We start from the raw sequence: 15,008 nt of genomic DNA, 5'->3' as shown, positions 1-15,008 counted from the left end.
ACTGAGTAGCATTGTCAGCCAGTTATTTTTTTATGCTTTATTTTGGAGCTCTGATCTCAAATTTGAATCTCCACATTCCATTAAACCCCACTTACTTGCACTTGAATGCCCATCAGATATTACGTACATGAATTCATCGAGCTGTGCACCTCAGGTAAGTCCTACCAATCCTAAGAGACACTGCACAGCATCAGAAAAGGTTAAAAATCTTCAGATACACAGAAGTTTTGCTTTCCATTCCCTTTCCATGACACACGTGATGTTCTGCCGACTGTTTGACACCACATACAATGACACACGCAGCAGCAGCCACATCCTCCTCCTCCTCTAAAACAAGCCCCATGAAGGAGCAATTATTAAGGGTCCAGCTTATTAAGGGTCCAGTACACTCTTTTTTTTGCAATTTTCCATCTCTGCAGAGGCCAAAACAGGCACAATTTTAACTCTAAGCCCCATCCTACAGTTTTTATTGCAGTAAATGCAACTAGTTAGTAAGGTAAGTTACTTAAGAGCTTCAAGGTGAATCCCTTGTGAATTGAGATCTTCTCGATGTTCTGAAGCATTCTTTCAAGCATTCTGATATTCTCATTATAAATGCCAACTCAGAGATTATTTTTTTAAAAAGCCCAACAACCAAAGATGCTGGATTAAAAAAAAGGTGTGGCAAACCCTACTTCTAGTGCAAGTAAAGAGGTTTCCTTAGATAATATTATAGAAGGAAACTTCTGCAGCCCAGGTCAGAGTCCCATTTATTCATCATTTTACAATGGTGACATGGTGATTTTAATTTCTAGTTGAAACACTTGCTGTGAAGAAATAGAAAAAGAAAATGGGTTTGAAAACTAAGTAACAAAATCTCCGTATCAAAATCCGCATTTAAGTTTGCAAAGGAATATGAAGAAAGTGTGCACTACCTTCTCAGGAACATTGCTGTCGTCTTCGCTTGCTGAGGCTGCAGGCGCTTCATTTCCAAGGAAATAAAGGCAGAGTCCGTTTACTAAAAATTCAGATGGAAAATAACAACATACTGACAGAAGGCTGAGCGGATTTCAAAGAAGAGGTAAGGATTTATTTAAAAGAAAGAACATTTTTACAGAAGATTAACTACTTTCACCATTTTGATCAACTAATCGCCTGGATTTTCATTTTAACATACTCCACCCATGCAGTGCAAACGTACATATGCACCAATATCAGTGCCTTGATTCACGTTTCATGTCAATACCTATGGTAATACACACAAAATAATCCAGAGTCCTGAACATCTCCATCTGCTGACAAGATTTTCAAAACAAAGAAATATTTTTTTCATCCACTGTGATCAATGTTTGCAGGAGCAAAGTTTGAATGTGAATGTCCAAAACTTGAGTTTCAGCTAATCCAAAATCCAGCAAATTTGACTCTTTTTATTTACTGGCTGGATCAGTCTCTTACAGCAAAGTTCTACCAGCACACATCTTTATTTTTTTATTGCAAAAGAAAATTCGATGGTACAGGACTGCAATTACAGCCAGAGTCTTAGACAGAGGACACACACATTATAAAAATACAATTGACTGTATTTTAGGGACAAATTCATTTCAAACTTTGTATTAGAAAGAAGAAAACAGAAAACAGTGACCTCTGCTAACAAAGTCCCATTTAAGCATTAAAATATTTATTTGAAAAAGTCTGTAGTGTGCAAATATTTTCAATTCCCAACCTAATCCTTGGAGAGAAATATTCTTATCCGACTGGTATTCATCTCCTCAGCTAAGCAGATGCAATCACGACATCAAGTCCACTCTGCAGCTCTTTTTGGTGCATGCTGGGTTTGAGATTTGTAAGTTTGGAGTACTAAATTCCAAACTACTTCTGTTTGTAGTGTTGTGCAAACTAAACAAAGCTAAAGAGCGCAGGAGCACTTCTCTGGCTTTTGCCGTTTCTGTGTTCTGCTCCTGTGATATCTGAAAGCTTATCTGGTTCAGGTTATTCCTTATCAAACTGCAAGTGAGGAAGTTTGTTACGGAACCACACCTGGTCAAGTTTTCTTCAAAAAACAGTTCATAGAACTCTGCCACTTTGGTTTCCATGTACTTGTTGAGCACAGAGTTGGAAAGAGGCTCCTCACAGAGCACGATGCTCCTTTCTCCAGCTTCATCTGCAGGCAGGGACTTTATCTGGGGATTTTCAAGATGCTCGCATGGAGGGGACAGCCCGAGGGGAATATCTATGGACAGTAAAACGGGGCCATCGGGAAGTTCCTCACACATATGGTCCAAAACACAACCTGAATCACACGTGTGGTCTCCAACACGGTCTCCCCTGATATGTAAGTCAGGATAGTTCTGATAAATGCTGTTGCATGACCAGGACCTGTACAAATCCATCTCTTCAGCGCTTTGCTCTGTTTTGGGGATGTGTAAAGCCGGTGATACGGTTCCTTTAACAAGCATTCTCTCATCTTTTGCAGGTACCTCTCTTATGGATCTCCACTGAGGACCACTCCTGTGTTCCATTTGGCTGCTTCTAACAGAGATCTCATCCTGCTTCTCGGGTCCATCAGCAAAGCCTTTAATTTTGGGGTTGTCTACAAGTTTCTCTCTCCAGATTCCGTCTTTATCCTTTTTGGATGCACGAGATGTGCGAGGCTTCTCTTGATGGCAGTTTTCTTTATAGATGAGGCTACTTAAGATGCCTTCGGCCAACATGACGACAAGTGTGAGTAACAGTCTAATCACCAGAGCTCCATGTAGACCTGTGAGTGAGAGACAAACAGGCAGAGCACCTCGAACTCATGTGGACAAAGAGGAAGAGTAATAAAAAATGAACAATGCACTTTTTATAAAGACTGATTTTTCTTTTTCTCTAGAATATTTCTTTTTAGTAAACAGTAAAGTGCATGCTTTTCTACAATTTCAACCTCTATACCACGTCAACAAAAAAAATCATTCTGAAGATATACAAAGGACATTAACTGGGTTCTTCATCTGTAATATCACTTCTGTTCTTTTAAAAGATATAAGATACAAATAGTTAATATGTCTTCCCCAATACTGATGAGTAGTATGCTTGTGTATCTATAGGCTCCACAGTTTTACTAAACGCATGTGAATAACTAACAGCTAGTCAACACACCTCGAAATAATCTACCATGTCTAACAACTCCTTATTGTTCCTTTTCAATTCTCCTACTGTTAAAGTCAATGGGAATATTTCCATTTACAGCCAAGTCCGACCTGAAGTCACTAAGGAAAAGATCATCACCCATGCAAAAGATGAACAGAAGAAAATTCCTCTGTTCTTCAAATGTCTCTTTAATTTCTGCATATTTCAAGTACCTTCACACACCTCTAGTGTGCTCATGCTTTGAAAGACAGGGGAAAGGCTAGGGGTGAGGCAGTGTTACTGAAGAGTACACAGTAAATCTGCCAAAAAACATGACATACTAGCAATGCAGTTTGAAAGACACCAAAAGCTCTACCTACAGCAAGGAAAATTAAAGCTTTTCACATTGCTGGCAACTTACATGAGTAGTAATTCCACGCAAGTCACTAGATAGCTCTCCACACAAATGAAACCTCTGCAAATTTAATATGACATTTGATATATAACCAGAAAGATCCTCCTCACTCTACTCCTTTGCTTCTAACTGTCACCAACCAAACCATGTAATCTGGTTCATTTGTCCTGCCATGAAACCTGATGCGCTGGGTCACTTTTTTAATCCCAGGACTCCTTCCAGAAAGCTATTGCAACACTCTCATTACTTGAGAGATGGAAATTTTCAACTTCCCTCCTAAATTTACACACTGCCACAGTACAACCATTTACTTTTTTCTCTTTCAGCCTTCTTTTTCAGCTTTAATCGCACTGTTCCCTCCCTGAAGCTGAAGGTAACACTGGAATTGTGATATGTGCGCAAGTGAGACCAAAGCAGAGGAGAAATTCAGTACACTGTGCCTTCTCCTAGTTATATTAGTGTAACTGTTCATCTATGGAATCATTTACGTATGCAAAAAGCAGGACGATATTCTCTTAAGCACTTAAGGGTCTTAGGAAACCAAGTGCCATTTTTGAAAGAGATAAGAGTACTTATCTGGCAGTCTAAATCTTGCTGAACGTCAATGGAATTTGGAATGCTGCGTGTCTCATTTGCTTCTGAAAAACAGGACACAGGTAGCCAGAGCCTTATGTACTAAAGAATTTTGCTGTATTGCTTTGAAAATGCTCATAGGACCAATGTAGAACTAAAATATGGTAATCTGAGCAGAACTGCTGTCTTTCAAATAAAGTTAATGGTGCCTACATTGTGGAACAAAGCATAAGGAAAAAAAAAAGGGCGGAGGGGAGCAGAAAAAGCCTAGACTTACCAATCCTAGTTGGATAAGAGAGGCGGATAATCGCATTGCCCAGAACTCTCCTGCTACGGCTGCTGCAAGAGAACAGATTGTTACATACTGTCTTCACTGCTGTGTCTGTGGAAAAAACAAAACAAAACAAAAAACCAACATACACATGATGTAGTTCCTCATTTTTTCCTTTTAAAACAGAAGTGATCCCGCTGGAAAAGTGCACAGTTTTGAATACAAAGTGACAGCAAATCTAAAAGGGGATGTTCAAAAAAAATGAATTGAGATGTTTGTGGCGCAACGCTGCTGAGTTCCTAACGGCCACAACACATCACAAAAACAAAGGTGGCTGAGGGATCAGGGCGCCTGGACTGCACTGGGATGTTCAAAACTGAACCTCAATTCCACCAACAGAACTTCAGTTTTGTTCTGTCATCCACCTGACTGATGGAGGTGATGTTAGTTACACCATTTCCCCTTTTGAAACAAACAGCTAAATTTATGGTCTTGTGACCTTCTTCTGATGGGGTAGAAGTTGCCAACCTCGTTTAATGAAGATTTTGATGAAATATCATTTGTCTGTAAAGCACAAATATGAGAATCTGAAACCAGCAGCCAGAGAGCTGTGGACTGTCTTGTTCATCACTGATCAGAGACACTTGGGCCTTAAAAATCACCTGTCTCAATGGCACGTCAGAGATGTCCCCACAGTGCTTTTGGTGTGTCCTTTGCACAGAGACTGAAGGAGAGCTCAGGCGCTGAGCCAAACCACCACCGACAGCTACATCAAGCCCACAGACAGTCTGAAGAGCTTCCTGTCGATGCCTTTCCCGAATCTCCTTTTTCTCAAAAGAGAAAAAAACCAAACCAAACCAAAACCACAACAAACAGAAGCTGAATCTCATCCAAGTGCTAGACAAAAGCTCTGAAATAAGACTGTTCGGTATAAGAGTGAGACACAAATGTAAAATAAAACTAGAATGTAAAGATAACATTACAGCAACATATTGATTGCAACCCATCATTCAACATGTTTTGGCAGTGACGATGCACATTAGAAATGAATTAACATAAAGTCTGGAGTAACTATGGCCATACAGGTCCAACGGAGTCTCTAAAGTTATTCATCTTCGCTGCTTTTCACCTCTGTTTCACAAAATATTTCATTTTTATGGAGGCAGAATGAAGGTTATTTTTATTCCGAGTGAATTTATATAAAACTTATTTCATATTTAAAGGTGGTTTAAAATTATTTTTAATCATCTTACATGACTAATTTCTGCACTAGTAGATGCGGTTGTGGCTTCAGCAGAGGACTCGTGCCTCTGTCTTGGAGGGGATCAAACCCCACAGGAAACAGGGTGGTTCAAATTCCATCTGGTTTTAAACCTTATCTCCTTCACTGAGTTTGTAATTAGTGCCAGCTGCAGCCCTGGGGTTTGTGCAGCAGTTTCAACAAAAGTAACAGAGAGAGGAAGAAATCAAGTTAAGTAATTAGTCTCGAGTGATTAAAAACAAGTCACCTTTCATTTCAATTGTACTCAGACATCAAATGCATCAATATTCAAGGAAATTAATAACTTCCAATCACAAAGATTTTACTAAAAACCCCCTAATTTACAAGAGTGAAATCAGAACAAGACAAAAAATAAAGTTATTTCAGAAGCTGAGAGCAGATTGCAGTTAGAAAAAAAAGGCAGCAAGACATGTCTGAATCCTGAGGCTGAACATATAAAGCAAAATTAATATAATTACTATATAATATAGTGAAAAAATAATACAGCATTGTGCTATAACCGTGCACAATTACCATATTGCACTAACTATAGCAGCATGTAAATGAAGTCCCGTATTTCAGCCCAGATTATGAATTTTATGTGCATATAAACGTGAAATAGAAGTTTACTACATTAAATATCTCGTTTGCGGTTTTCTTGTGGTTTTCACACAGAGCTGCTCCAACTCTTGTTTCCCATTTAAAACAGCAAGTTACTTCACTTGAACGACTCCTCCGAGTTTCCAAGCTCCTCCTTGCACACCAGCTCCTCCTTTACCCCAAAACCACGTTCAGCCCTTCGGTGCCGCCTCTTCCGACAGATTTAACCCAAGGCCCCCAGACCCGCGTCTCTCCGCTGCCACCCCCCGGCCCCACACGGCTCTTTCTGCAGCCGAAAGGAACCACCTGGGCTGCGAAAGTGCTCTTTTTTAAAAACCAGAAAGCAGCCGAGTTTCGCACGGCAGCCCAGGACGGACACCCAGGGCAGGCCCAGAGCGGCGGGCCGGCCCATCGCAGCGGCCTCGGGCCGGGGACGAGCGCCAGCGCTGAGGGGAGAGCGGCGGCCCAGGCTCGGAGGAGGCTGTGGGGAGAACCCGGAGGGCTCCGGCCGCCGTTCCAGGCGGTGGGGCCGTTCCCCGCTGCGCTGGACTCTACTAGCCGGGGCGCCGGGCTGGCAGCTCGCTGAACGCAGGGCAGAACCGCCCCGGGCCCGCTGCACAAACAGCGCGGCCGCCATCGCTTCCCTCCGGGACAAGCACCCGGGGGGCGGGGCTTCGCGCTGACTGACAAGAGGAACGGCCAATGGAGAAGGCGGGACAGGTTCCCCGGTGCCCATCTCCGGGCCCAAGCACCCGAGGAGGCGGGCCTTCGCTCTGACTGACAAGAGGAACAGCCAATGGGAAAGGCGGAGCAGGCTCTCCTCCGTCGCTTGGTGGCGGTTGGTTGCCGCAGCAACGGCATGAGGCGTTAGGGCCGGTCGGAGCGGCGGGAGCGGGGTCGGGGGAGCCCCGGTTGTAGCGGCGGCCCCTCGGCTGCTCCCACACGGCAGGTGAGGCGGAGCCGGGCCCGGGCGCTCGGGGTTGGGCGTTAATGGACTGCGGGACGAGCGAGTCGGTGAGTGAGGGCCCCGCGGCCGGGCCCGGCCCGCGGCTGAGCGGAGCGGGGCTGAGCCCGCTCGGAGCCGCCGGGCCCGTGGGGCTGGGACTTACCTCCGTGGGCTGGGCTCAGGCCTTCAAGTTAATTTGCATTTAATGCCACGGTCATGGTTAGGAAATACGTATCTGATCGCGTTCTGTTTGCATATACAAAAAATAACTTTTCCGGTTTGAGGAAAAGGCCTCAAAAATGCATTGCAGCCATGTGGGAATTACACTGCAATTGACGGTCTATTAATGATGTTGCTCGTTTTCTCTTTTTTTTTTTTTTTTTAAGGATTTTTAGGCGTTATAGCAAGCGACTGAAAACAAGTCTCCAGGTTCCTGAAGATGTCTTCGCTAGCCAAACCTCTGAGAGAAGGAATTACTGTCTATAGGTGATACTTTGTGATTGCAACATCCTAAATATACGTATTTTGCATACTCAGAAAACTCAGAGTACTCGGTACTTACCATGCCACGCTCCTTACCTCCTGTAGTAAGACAGCAGTATCTACCTCAGCGCCTTAAGTTGACTTTTAGAATCTTTTTGCATTTCCCAAAATTTTCCCAAAAGTTTACCAATACAGTTCAAAATTGTTAAATTTAAAAAAAAATAGTTTGGAATGAACTTTTCCATCTGAAGCGTTCTACCAAGATCACATAATATGGATAAATCACAGAAAATAATAATAAATTAGTCCTTTGAAAAAGACTTAATTATGTTGATAAGTCTTATTTCTTGCACTTCTCAAATTATGGGCCTGATAGCACAGGACTAGGAAATACCTTTTTCTCTTAAAAAACCACGATAGATCTTTATATAAGGTGTGTGTATATATATATATATATACACAGTCTCTTACCAGTAGTGGAGCTGCTCAGGAGCCACTCATTTCCTCAGCTACTTTTGCTGACCCTCAAATTAACCCATTCTGGGTCTCAAGAAGGGACTAGCAGATGCCTACCCCACCATGCACACCTCACACTTGTATTGCAAGACACTTCTGGTATTTGAAATACGTGCAACACGAGCTGAATGATGTAATCAGACTTTACAGAACTTTCCATGACAGATTATTAAATGAGAAACGAGTAAAATCCCACATTAATTGGTAGAAAAGTTTTATTATTACAGTGCAGACCATTATAACCTGAAACAGCAAGTAAACATTATATGCGCACATGCAGTTTGCTTTTCTGACAGGTTTTTGAAAACAATTTGTATTGAGTTTAATGTTAATGAATAACAATTTGGTATTTTAAGACTTTTTATAAACAAGAAAACCAGAGATTTTTCTGGGTTATACAAATGAAGTCTATATACAGGGAAAGTAAATGGGATTAGTTCTAGTCAGAAATGGCATTAGAAGCCCTTTTAGCTTATCTTACATTATGGACCGTTTTTTAAGACACTGAAGAAGGGCAAGTGTGAGAGACGAGTGATAAACACCATTAAGACAGCAATGGAATGATGGCCCTCAGTTGCACAGAAAAATGATGCTACAAATAGAAACCTGCTCACAAACCACTCTGCAAATAATTGAGTTCCTGGTGACTTCAAGTCTGGGATTAAGGCAAATCCTTGTGTGGTTTAGGACTGAAAACGCATTGGCTGCAGCTGTACAAATCTTGTAGGTGGCACAAAACCTCAGCCTGAAAAACTGAAAAGATTTTACCTGCTGGATCTACCAGGCAAATGGAGAAGGTAAAAAGTGAACAGTTCTAGTTTAAAAATTTATCCTACACCACCCTCTGGCAACACAAATATTAAATAACATTGATCCCCTGCTATGAGCAGCATAAAGCTAATTAATTACACGTTGCAAAAAAAGCAACTGAGAGTGTTCAGCAAGCTCTACGGGCAGGAGGTGAAGCAGAAGCATCCTGTCCGCTCTCACTTTGTAACTGCCTGGAGGAAAAGTGGGGAAGCAGGTTAATTATGAAGGTGTTTGGTGCTCTCCTAAACCCCCCAAAACTCCCAGAGACTATTTTGGGTAGGAGTATCCTAAGTAATTATTAATAAAACCCATTAGTTGCAAGAGGTGAGAGATCCAACCCAACAGACTCAACATGCAGCAGCAGTGGATGTGTTAGGTTTGCCTTGTATAGATCCTGTAGATTTAAAATAAAGCAGTATTTTCATTTGAAAACTACTTTCAGCTTACGGGACTGCTTCAAACCATGAACAAATCATGCAAACAAGTCAAATCGTGTGAGAAAGCATTCTAAAACAATTTTATTGGATGATACAGGAATGGTTAATGTACAGGTTAAATCCTCAATGCCTGCCTTCTACATAGGAAAAAAAATTAAAGTGAACCAATTCAGTTCTTGCACCCATCATTAACCCAACACAGGTACGGGAAACAGAAAAATAGCGTCTAGGCAACACGCTCCTAAATTCATGCAAAATCTGCATCGAAATGAATGCAAGTTTTATACACAGTCGTGCAACAAAGAGCTATTTTCGGTATTTTTTTCAGTTTGTGTTGGTGCCTTGTTCCCTGGACAAAGAAAGAATTCAGTCTGGCCCACCAGAGCCCGCTCAGGAATGCTGATACAGTTTGAACGCTACCATATGGGAGGGGCGGGGGACCAGACGAGGGAAGTGACTTTGCTTTCTTAAACTTGGCAATTTTCTTGACCGTCAGAATCAGAGATTGACCTCATTTCAGAATGTTTTGGGTCACTGAACTGACAGAATTTGGCAGCGACTTTCAATTACAGCTTCTCCAAAATAATGACTGTAATTCACAAAACTTAGACCAGATTTTCCTTACACAGGAAACGCAGCAAATTGGCGTGAGCAGAGTGACTTGTGTGTCACATTCCACTTTTTTCACCAGACTTCACGATTCCTACATACTTTCTCAAAAACTTGACCAGGAGTTTAGACACAGAGAAAGATTACGCCAATATTAAGAAAGAAAAATCACCTCAGTTCAAAAAGATGAAATCATAGTGAATAATAAAAATCGGACACTGGATTTAAAACACGACCAAACTTCCATCCCCAAAAAAACAAATTTCACGAAATTTCAGTAATTACTGATAAAGCTTGTTAATGAAAAAGCGCAAACACGTGTGTTAATCGTGAAGGAACGGCAACATTAACCTGCTCCTATGCCTTTGGATAGGGTGCTGGCTTTTGTAAGCATGAGCTTCAAACTGACTCCCAGACTCTCAAATCAGAAAAGATTAAATGTAATTTTAACGAACTTGGCTCCAAGCTAGACCGTGCTCACCTGGATGTCCGTGGAAGTTCCACCGCGAGCTCTCCAGCAGCAGAGCTGCTCTCCAGCCACAGCTGCATTTCTCTTTTAACAGATGTTGATAAAATCACCAGTTGTAATGAACAGACCAAAAGCCCCAGAGAAACGTTGGTGAGGAAAGTATTTAATTACTGCACTTTAGAAGATCTTTGTAAATGTAAGTTTTTAGTTTTATCCTGTTCCTAATTTCAGACTTCAAAACGATGAACTGTAATCCGTTTCAGAAAGTATTTCAAAAGCATTGCACGTGTTTTACAGCGTCGGTGTAAAATCACTGCGTGGCGTTGATAAGCCTTTTGCTGATCTGCACCACCTGTTCCTCTGTCTTCATAAAGCAAAGAAAATCAAAATGTGTGTGCGCAGAGCTCTTAGAATGATCCTCTAACTACAGCAAGGACTAAATTATCTTTCTTACTGTCTTCTTATGCTTTTGGGGAATAAGTACATTATGTGGTGCAAAATGCATTTCCAATTACCCACACACTTTTAAAACCTGTTTCTTATCCTTCGGGGCACTTGTAATTATTCGTATTTTTGCAGAATATGGCCAAGAAATACAGACTATCTCAAGCACTAGGAGGACAGGTTAATATTGCACATGGTAAATTCACCAATACCAGACACTTTAATAAATTCGCAATTCCTGTAATAGCTTCATGATATGGCAATACCAATGCAAAAAAAAAAAGGTTTTAAACTTTAAAAAAAGAAGTCTTGCTTAACTACAATATTTCTTGCTAATCAAACATTTATTTCCTCATTTGAAAAAATACTATATTAATCTAATGCCGACTTGAACATGTGGTAAGATGCCTAATGCTATAAGCAGTGTGAAGTGGTATTTTTGCAGAGAAATACATTAAAGGCTTTCACCCTTACACAGGTAAGGAAACGCCATTTCTGGCCGGTTTGGCTTATTCGCAACATTTCCTGGGAATTAGCGCATACTTCACTGAGGTGCAGGAAATCTCGCACACAGCCACGTCCTCAAGTCATGCGTAGGCAGCTCTCCAATGAACTTGCCAATAAAAGGCTGCCCATTGCCCCAAATCCCTTTTTCTTTGTCAAAAGAGCCCACACAGATCGCTTAAATGAGAAATACATGGCATTTTTTTTACCATCTGTACAGTGTGTAACAATACAAATCTTAAATATCCATTCTACAAAAGAACAAACACAACTTTCAGAAGTGACTACAATGGCTATACTACATGATACCACCTACAATTTCATCTGAAACCAGAAAAGACACTGGAAAATTACTTTGTAATTCAGTAACATTTTTGAGGCAACTCAGGCACTAAAGTTTGTATCTGACGAGGTTTTAGATGCTTGTTTTCCATATTTTAAATAGTTGGATCTCTAGGTATAACCCCATCTGTATTATTAGTACTAAAATAATTTCTTGAAATTTACGCAAAATGGACAAATTGCCAAGACAGTTTAAACCACGTGAAAATTATTCACGTTTAATTGTTTCAGTTTCCTATGCTTCCAACTTTGTAATAATTCACTCCGTGCTCCCTACCTGTATGTTCACATTTTGATCTTGTGGTCAGATTTGCATTATGCACAGTGAATGCTGCAAGCACCAATCAAACCTTAGAAATCACATCTACATTTCTTGAAGCAGAGACAATTGTACTATTTTATAAAAAGCTGTGGAAATTCCCTTTACCGAACATTTAAGGCAGTTGAAATTCACGCTTGCTGCTTTGCCAGTGCTTCAGCTTCCTGAAACAGAATGGAATTACAAATATTAGTGCTTTATGAAAGGCGACAACTCACACATACCTGTGTTAGGCACCAAAATATAACAAAAATTGCAGCAGTAAGTGATTACGAATTGAGCAGCACTGAACCCAGCTCAAGCAAAGTCCCCACTGCCTACGGTGACGTTATAAAACGAGTCCCACACGGTGCTGCCTTTAACTCAAGTAGGACCTGCAGGAATGTTCCAACCTGTGCCCACAGCCAGTTTTGACCATAAAAGTTTAAAACCAAAGAAGATCAGATATAACAAGTTATCTTTCATTCCATGTTAGGACACAAGAACTATTTAGGGACCTGGACAGCCCTGGTGCCCTTTGGCTACACAAAGACATTCCTCTGGAGCTTCTGAGGTGAGGAACAGCTGAAGCAGTTTACCAGACAAACGTCGACCAATTCTCAGTGGTTAGGAAGGAACATTAAAAAACAACCGCCTGCACTTTTCAGTCTCCTTTCAACCTTTGTCACACGGTCACAAATGGGAACAGAATGACAACGGAAGAAATGCAAGAGGAATTTTTTTCTGAAGGTGGTTTCTGCAAGTGTACTTTTGACTGAAGATTAATTACTTGTTAGCAGCAACACGACCTACGAAGGATGGACAGTCACAGTTTGCAGCACTTCAGGGTGGACAGTGGGGTTTATTTTAAAGGAAAAAAGTTCAACATCTGCTAACCTCGACTTTTATGTAATGGACTTGTTTGCTTTGATGAGTGTGTAGAAATACTGAATAGAAGAGATTCAAGAATATCATTGTGAACATGAGCCAGCATGCTAAACAAAGAAAAAAACAAGAGGAGAAAGGACTAAGAAGGGAATTCCTGAGACTTGTAAGAGACGGCAGGAAGCACCACGCGTGTCTGCGTTATCTCGAGCGCAGCGGATCGTTTGGGTTTTCCTGGCTCTGGGCCCGAGCGCCTCGCATCCTCCTGCCTTTTAACTGGGGCCCGTGGGAACAGCCTGGCTCGGGTCTGCGTGCCCCCGGGCTGCGCTCTGCTCCTCCAGCCGCTTGTCACGGGTCACGCTGCTCATGCTAGGGCATCCTATCGGTTCATGGCAGAAAAGGCAGGTGAAAGATAAAGCAAGGAGTAAAAAGCACTACAAAGCCTGTGAAAAACGAAACAGGATGTCTGATATTCTCTAGAAGGCAAGTGGTTCTTTGAGCGGTGACAAAGAGGAGATGGTTCCCTTGGCTTTGTAACAACTCCATTAACCAGTCGTGCAAACTACAGAAGTTACGTACAGCGCTTTTTTTTTCCCTCCCCCCCAGAGAATGCAGGACAAAGTACTTATCTTCAAAACAAGCAGTGGTAAACTGGAGAGGTACTTCCCTTATCTCCAGGAAAAAGGGTACAAATAACTCAGAGAATCTGGTAACCTGTTGGTCTTGAAGGTCAAACTCCATCTCCTTGGGTGTGGTGCTGCAAGTGACCTGGCTCAGCTTTTCAGATTTGCCACTATTCTGCTTTCATACTTATTTCTCCTTCAAGGCCCCTCACTGAGCATGCTCGCAGTCCTTAAAAAATTAATCACAGCCTTTAACTCACAAAATCCTGTCTCTTTAAAACCCCTATCACCTGAAGTGGGGATATTTAAACTGAATGCCAGCATTTCCCAGGATTTGTAGGTCCATTTGTGCCTCAAGCACAAACCAAAGCACCAGGGCTCAGTAAATTAATACTGGCCCTTTATGTTCAGTTTTCCAAATCTCTCACTATGACATTTGATGGAGGTTCACCATCCAGGTCCTCTCTTGCAATCGCACACAGGTTGATCCCAGATTCCTTCCATTTTATGCAGCAGACGCAAAGTCATTAATTACAATCTCATATCCAAGCTGTACACAGCTATGTAAATGCCAATAATTCCAGCATCTACAAATCGGTGTGTCCTCCTCAGCAGCAGGCATCAGTTCGATTTGACATCGTGTAATTGTGGGATGGATCTACCAAAAGTCAGACCAACAGCAGAATGCGCTGGGTACAAGGTCACTTATGCAAAGGTTACAAAGTTGAAAGGAAACGGGATGTTTATCCCTTGGAACAAGAAAGCTGGAAGTGACCTGGAGGATCCTGCTGCTGTCAAGCGAAACGTATAAAGCAGGCTTGTCCTATCCTATCAAAATCAAAAGGCGAATTCCAGCTCATTGCATCCGCAAAGCGGCAACCCAGTTTATAATTGCCAAAGGAAAACAAGGCTTCAGATAACAAGCCGGAGGAAAAAAATTACTCTGAAGCAAGAGCACATTATTTCAAAAAGTGACTCTGGTTTCAAGGCTATTTTCTAGTACAAAAATATCATCAAAACTTCACGTTAAGTTTATTGACTGAATTGAAGTAATTCTTTGGTTTTGTGACAATTTTTTTCATCTAGATTTCTTGTGCGTTCTTCAGTGTATATATTAACTACTCTTTCACTTGTTCCCAAAGTGTACGATTAAAAAAAAATTCCAATGGTAAGACATAATTATTACTAGTGAAGAACTTGACCCAGCTCTTCTTCCCAAAGCAACAAAAGCTTTTCCATTAACTTAAAAAGGAGCAGGGTGGCTCCACAGTGAGGATACCAAAAGAGCATCTCTACTGAACACTGAGTTCCTCTGGTAGAAGGAGGTTCCCTCTGGGAAACAGAGCATCCACCAAATAAACCAGCACGTAACAACAGCATGTTGAAGCCTGAGAGGTGAGTTTCTGGAGACTGAGTATCAGACCAGGAGGCAGAT

At 41.6% G+C, this 15,008-nt stretch overlaps 2 protein-coding genes across 3 annotated transcripts in view; both read right to left on the bottom strand.

Moving 5' to 3' along the window:
- Window positions 1–1,121: 1,121 nt before the first annotated feature.
- Window positions 1,122–6,844, bottom strand: LOC135993515 (TLR adapter interacting with SLC15A4 on the lysosome-like). 2 transcript variants are annotated; one of them, XM_065643440.1, is made up of 3 exons: window positions 5,009–6,844; window positions 4,353–4,457; window positions 1,122–2,737 (listed from the first exon to the last, which is right to left on the bottom strand). In XM_065643440.1, exon 3 carries the CDS (start codon window positions 2,688–2,690, stop codon window positions 1,767–1,769), a length of 924 nt encoding a protein of 307 aa, XP_065499512.1. In that variant the 5' UTR covers window positions 2,691–2,737; window positions 4,353–4,457; window positions 5,009–6,844; the 3' UTR covers window positions 1,122–1,766. The 2 variants fall into 2 exon arrangements, with proteins under 2 accessions (XP_065499512.1, XP_065499513.1); XM_065643441.1 differs by having other exon boundaries at window positions 4,353–4,414.
- Window positions 6,845–8,349: 1,505 nt separating this feature from the next.
- The window catches only part of SH3BGRL (SH3 domain binding glutamate rich protein like), a 32,777-nt gene continuing 26,118 nt past the window's right edge, over window positions 8,350–15,008 (bottom strand). The window contains exon 4 of the mRNA XM_065643007.1: window positions 8,350–12,250. Coding sequence (XP_065499079.1) covers window positions 12,218–12,250 — 33 coding nt within the window. The 3' untranslated portion in view covers window positions 8,350–12,217. The remainder of the gene's footprint in view (window positions 12,251–15,008) is intronic.

Source organism: Caloenas nicobarica, chromosome 12 (genome assembly GCF_036013445.1).
Source record: "Caloenas nicobarica isolate bCalNic1 chromosome 12, bCalNic1.hap1, whole genome shotgun sequence".
In the NCBI taxonomy this organism is placed as follows: domain Eukaryota; kingdom Metazoa; phylum Chordata; class Aves; order Columbiformes; family Columbidae; genus Caloenas; species Caloenas nicobarica.
Note: the sequence above shows the minus strand (reverse complement) of the source record. Positions and strands in the feature narration are given on the sequence as shown.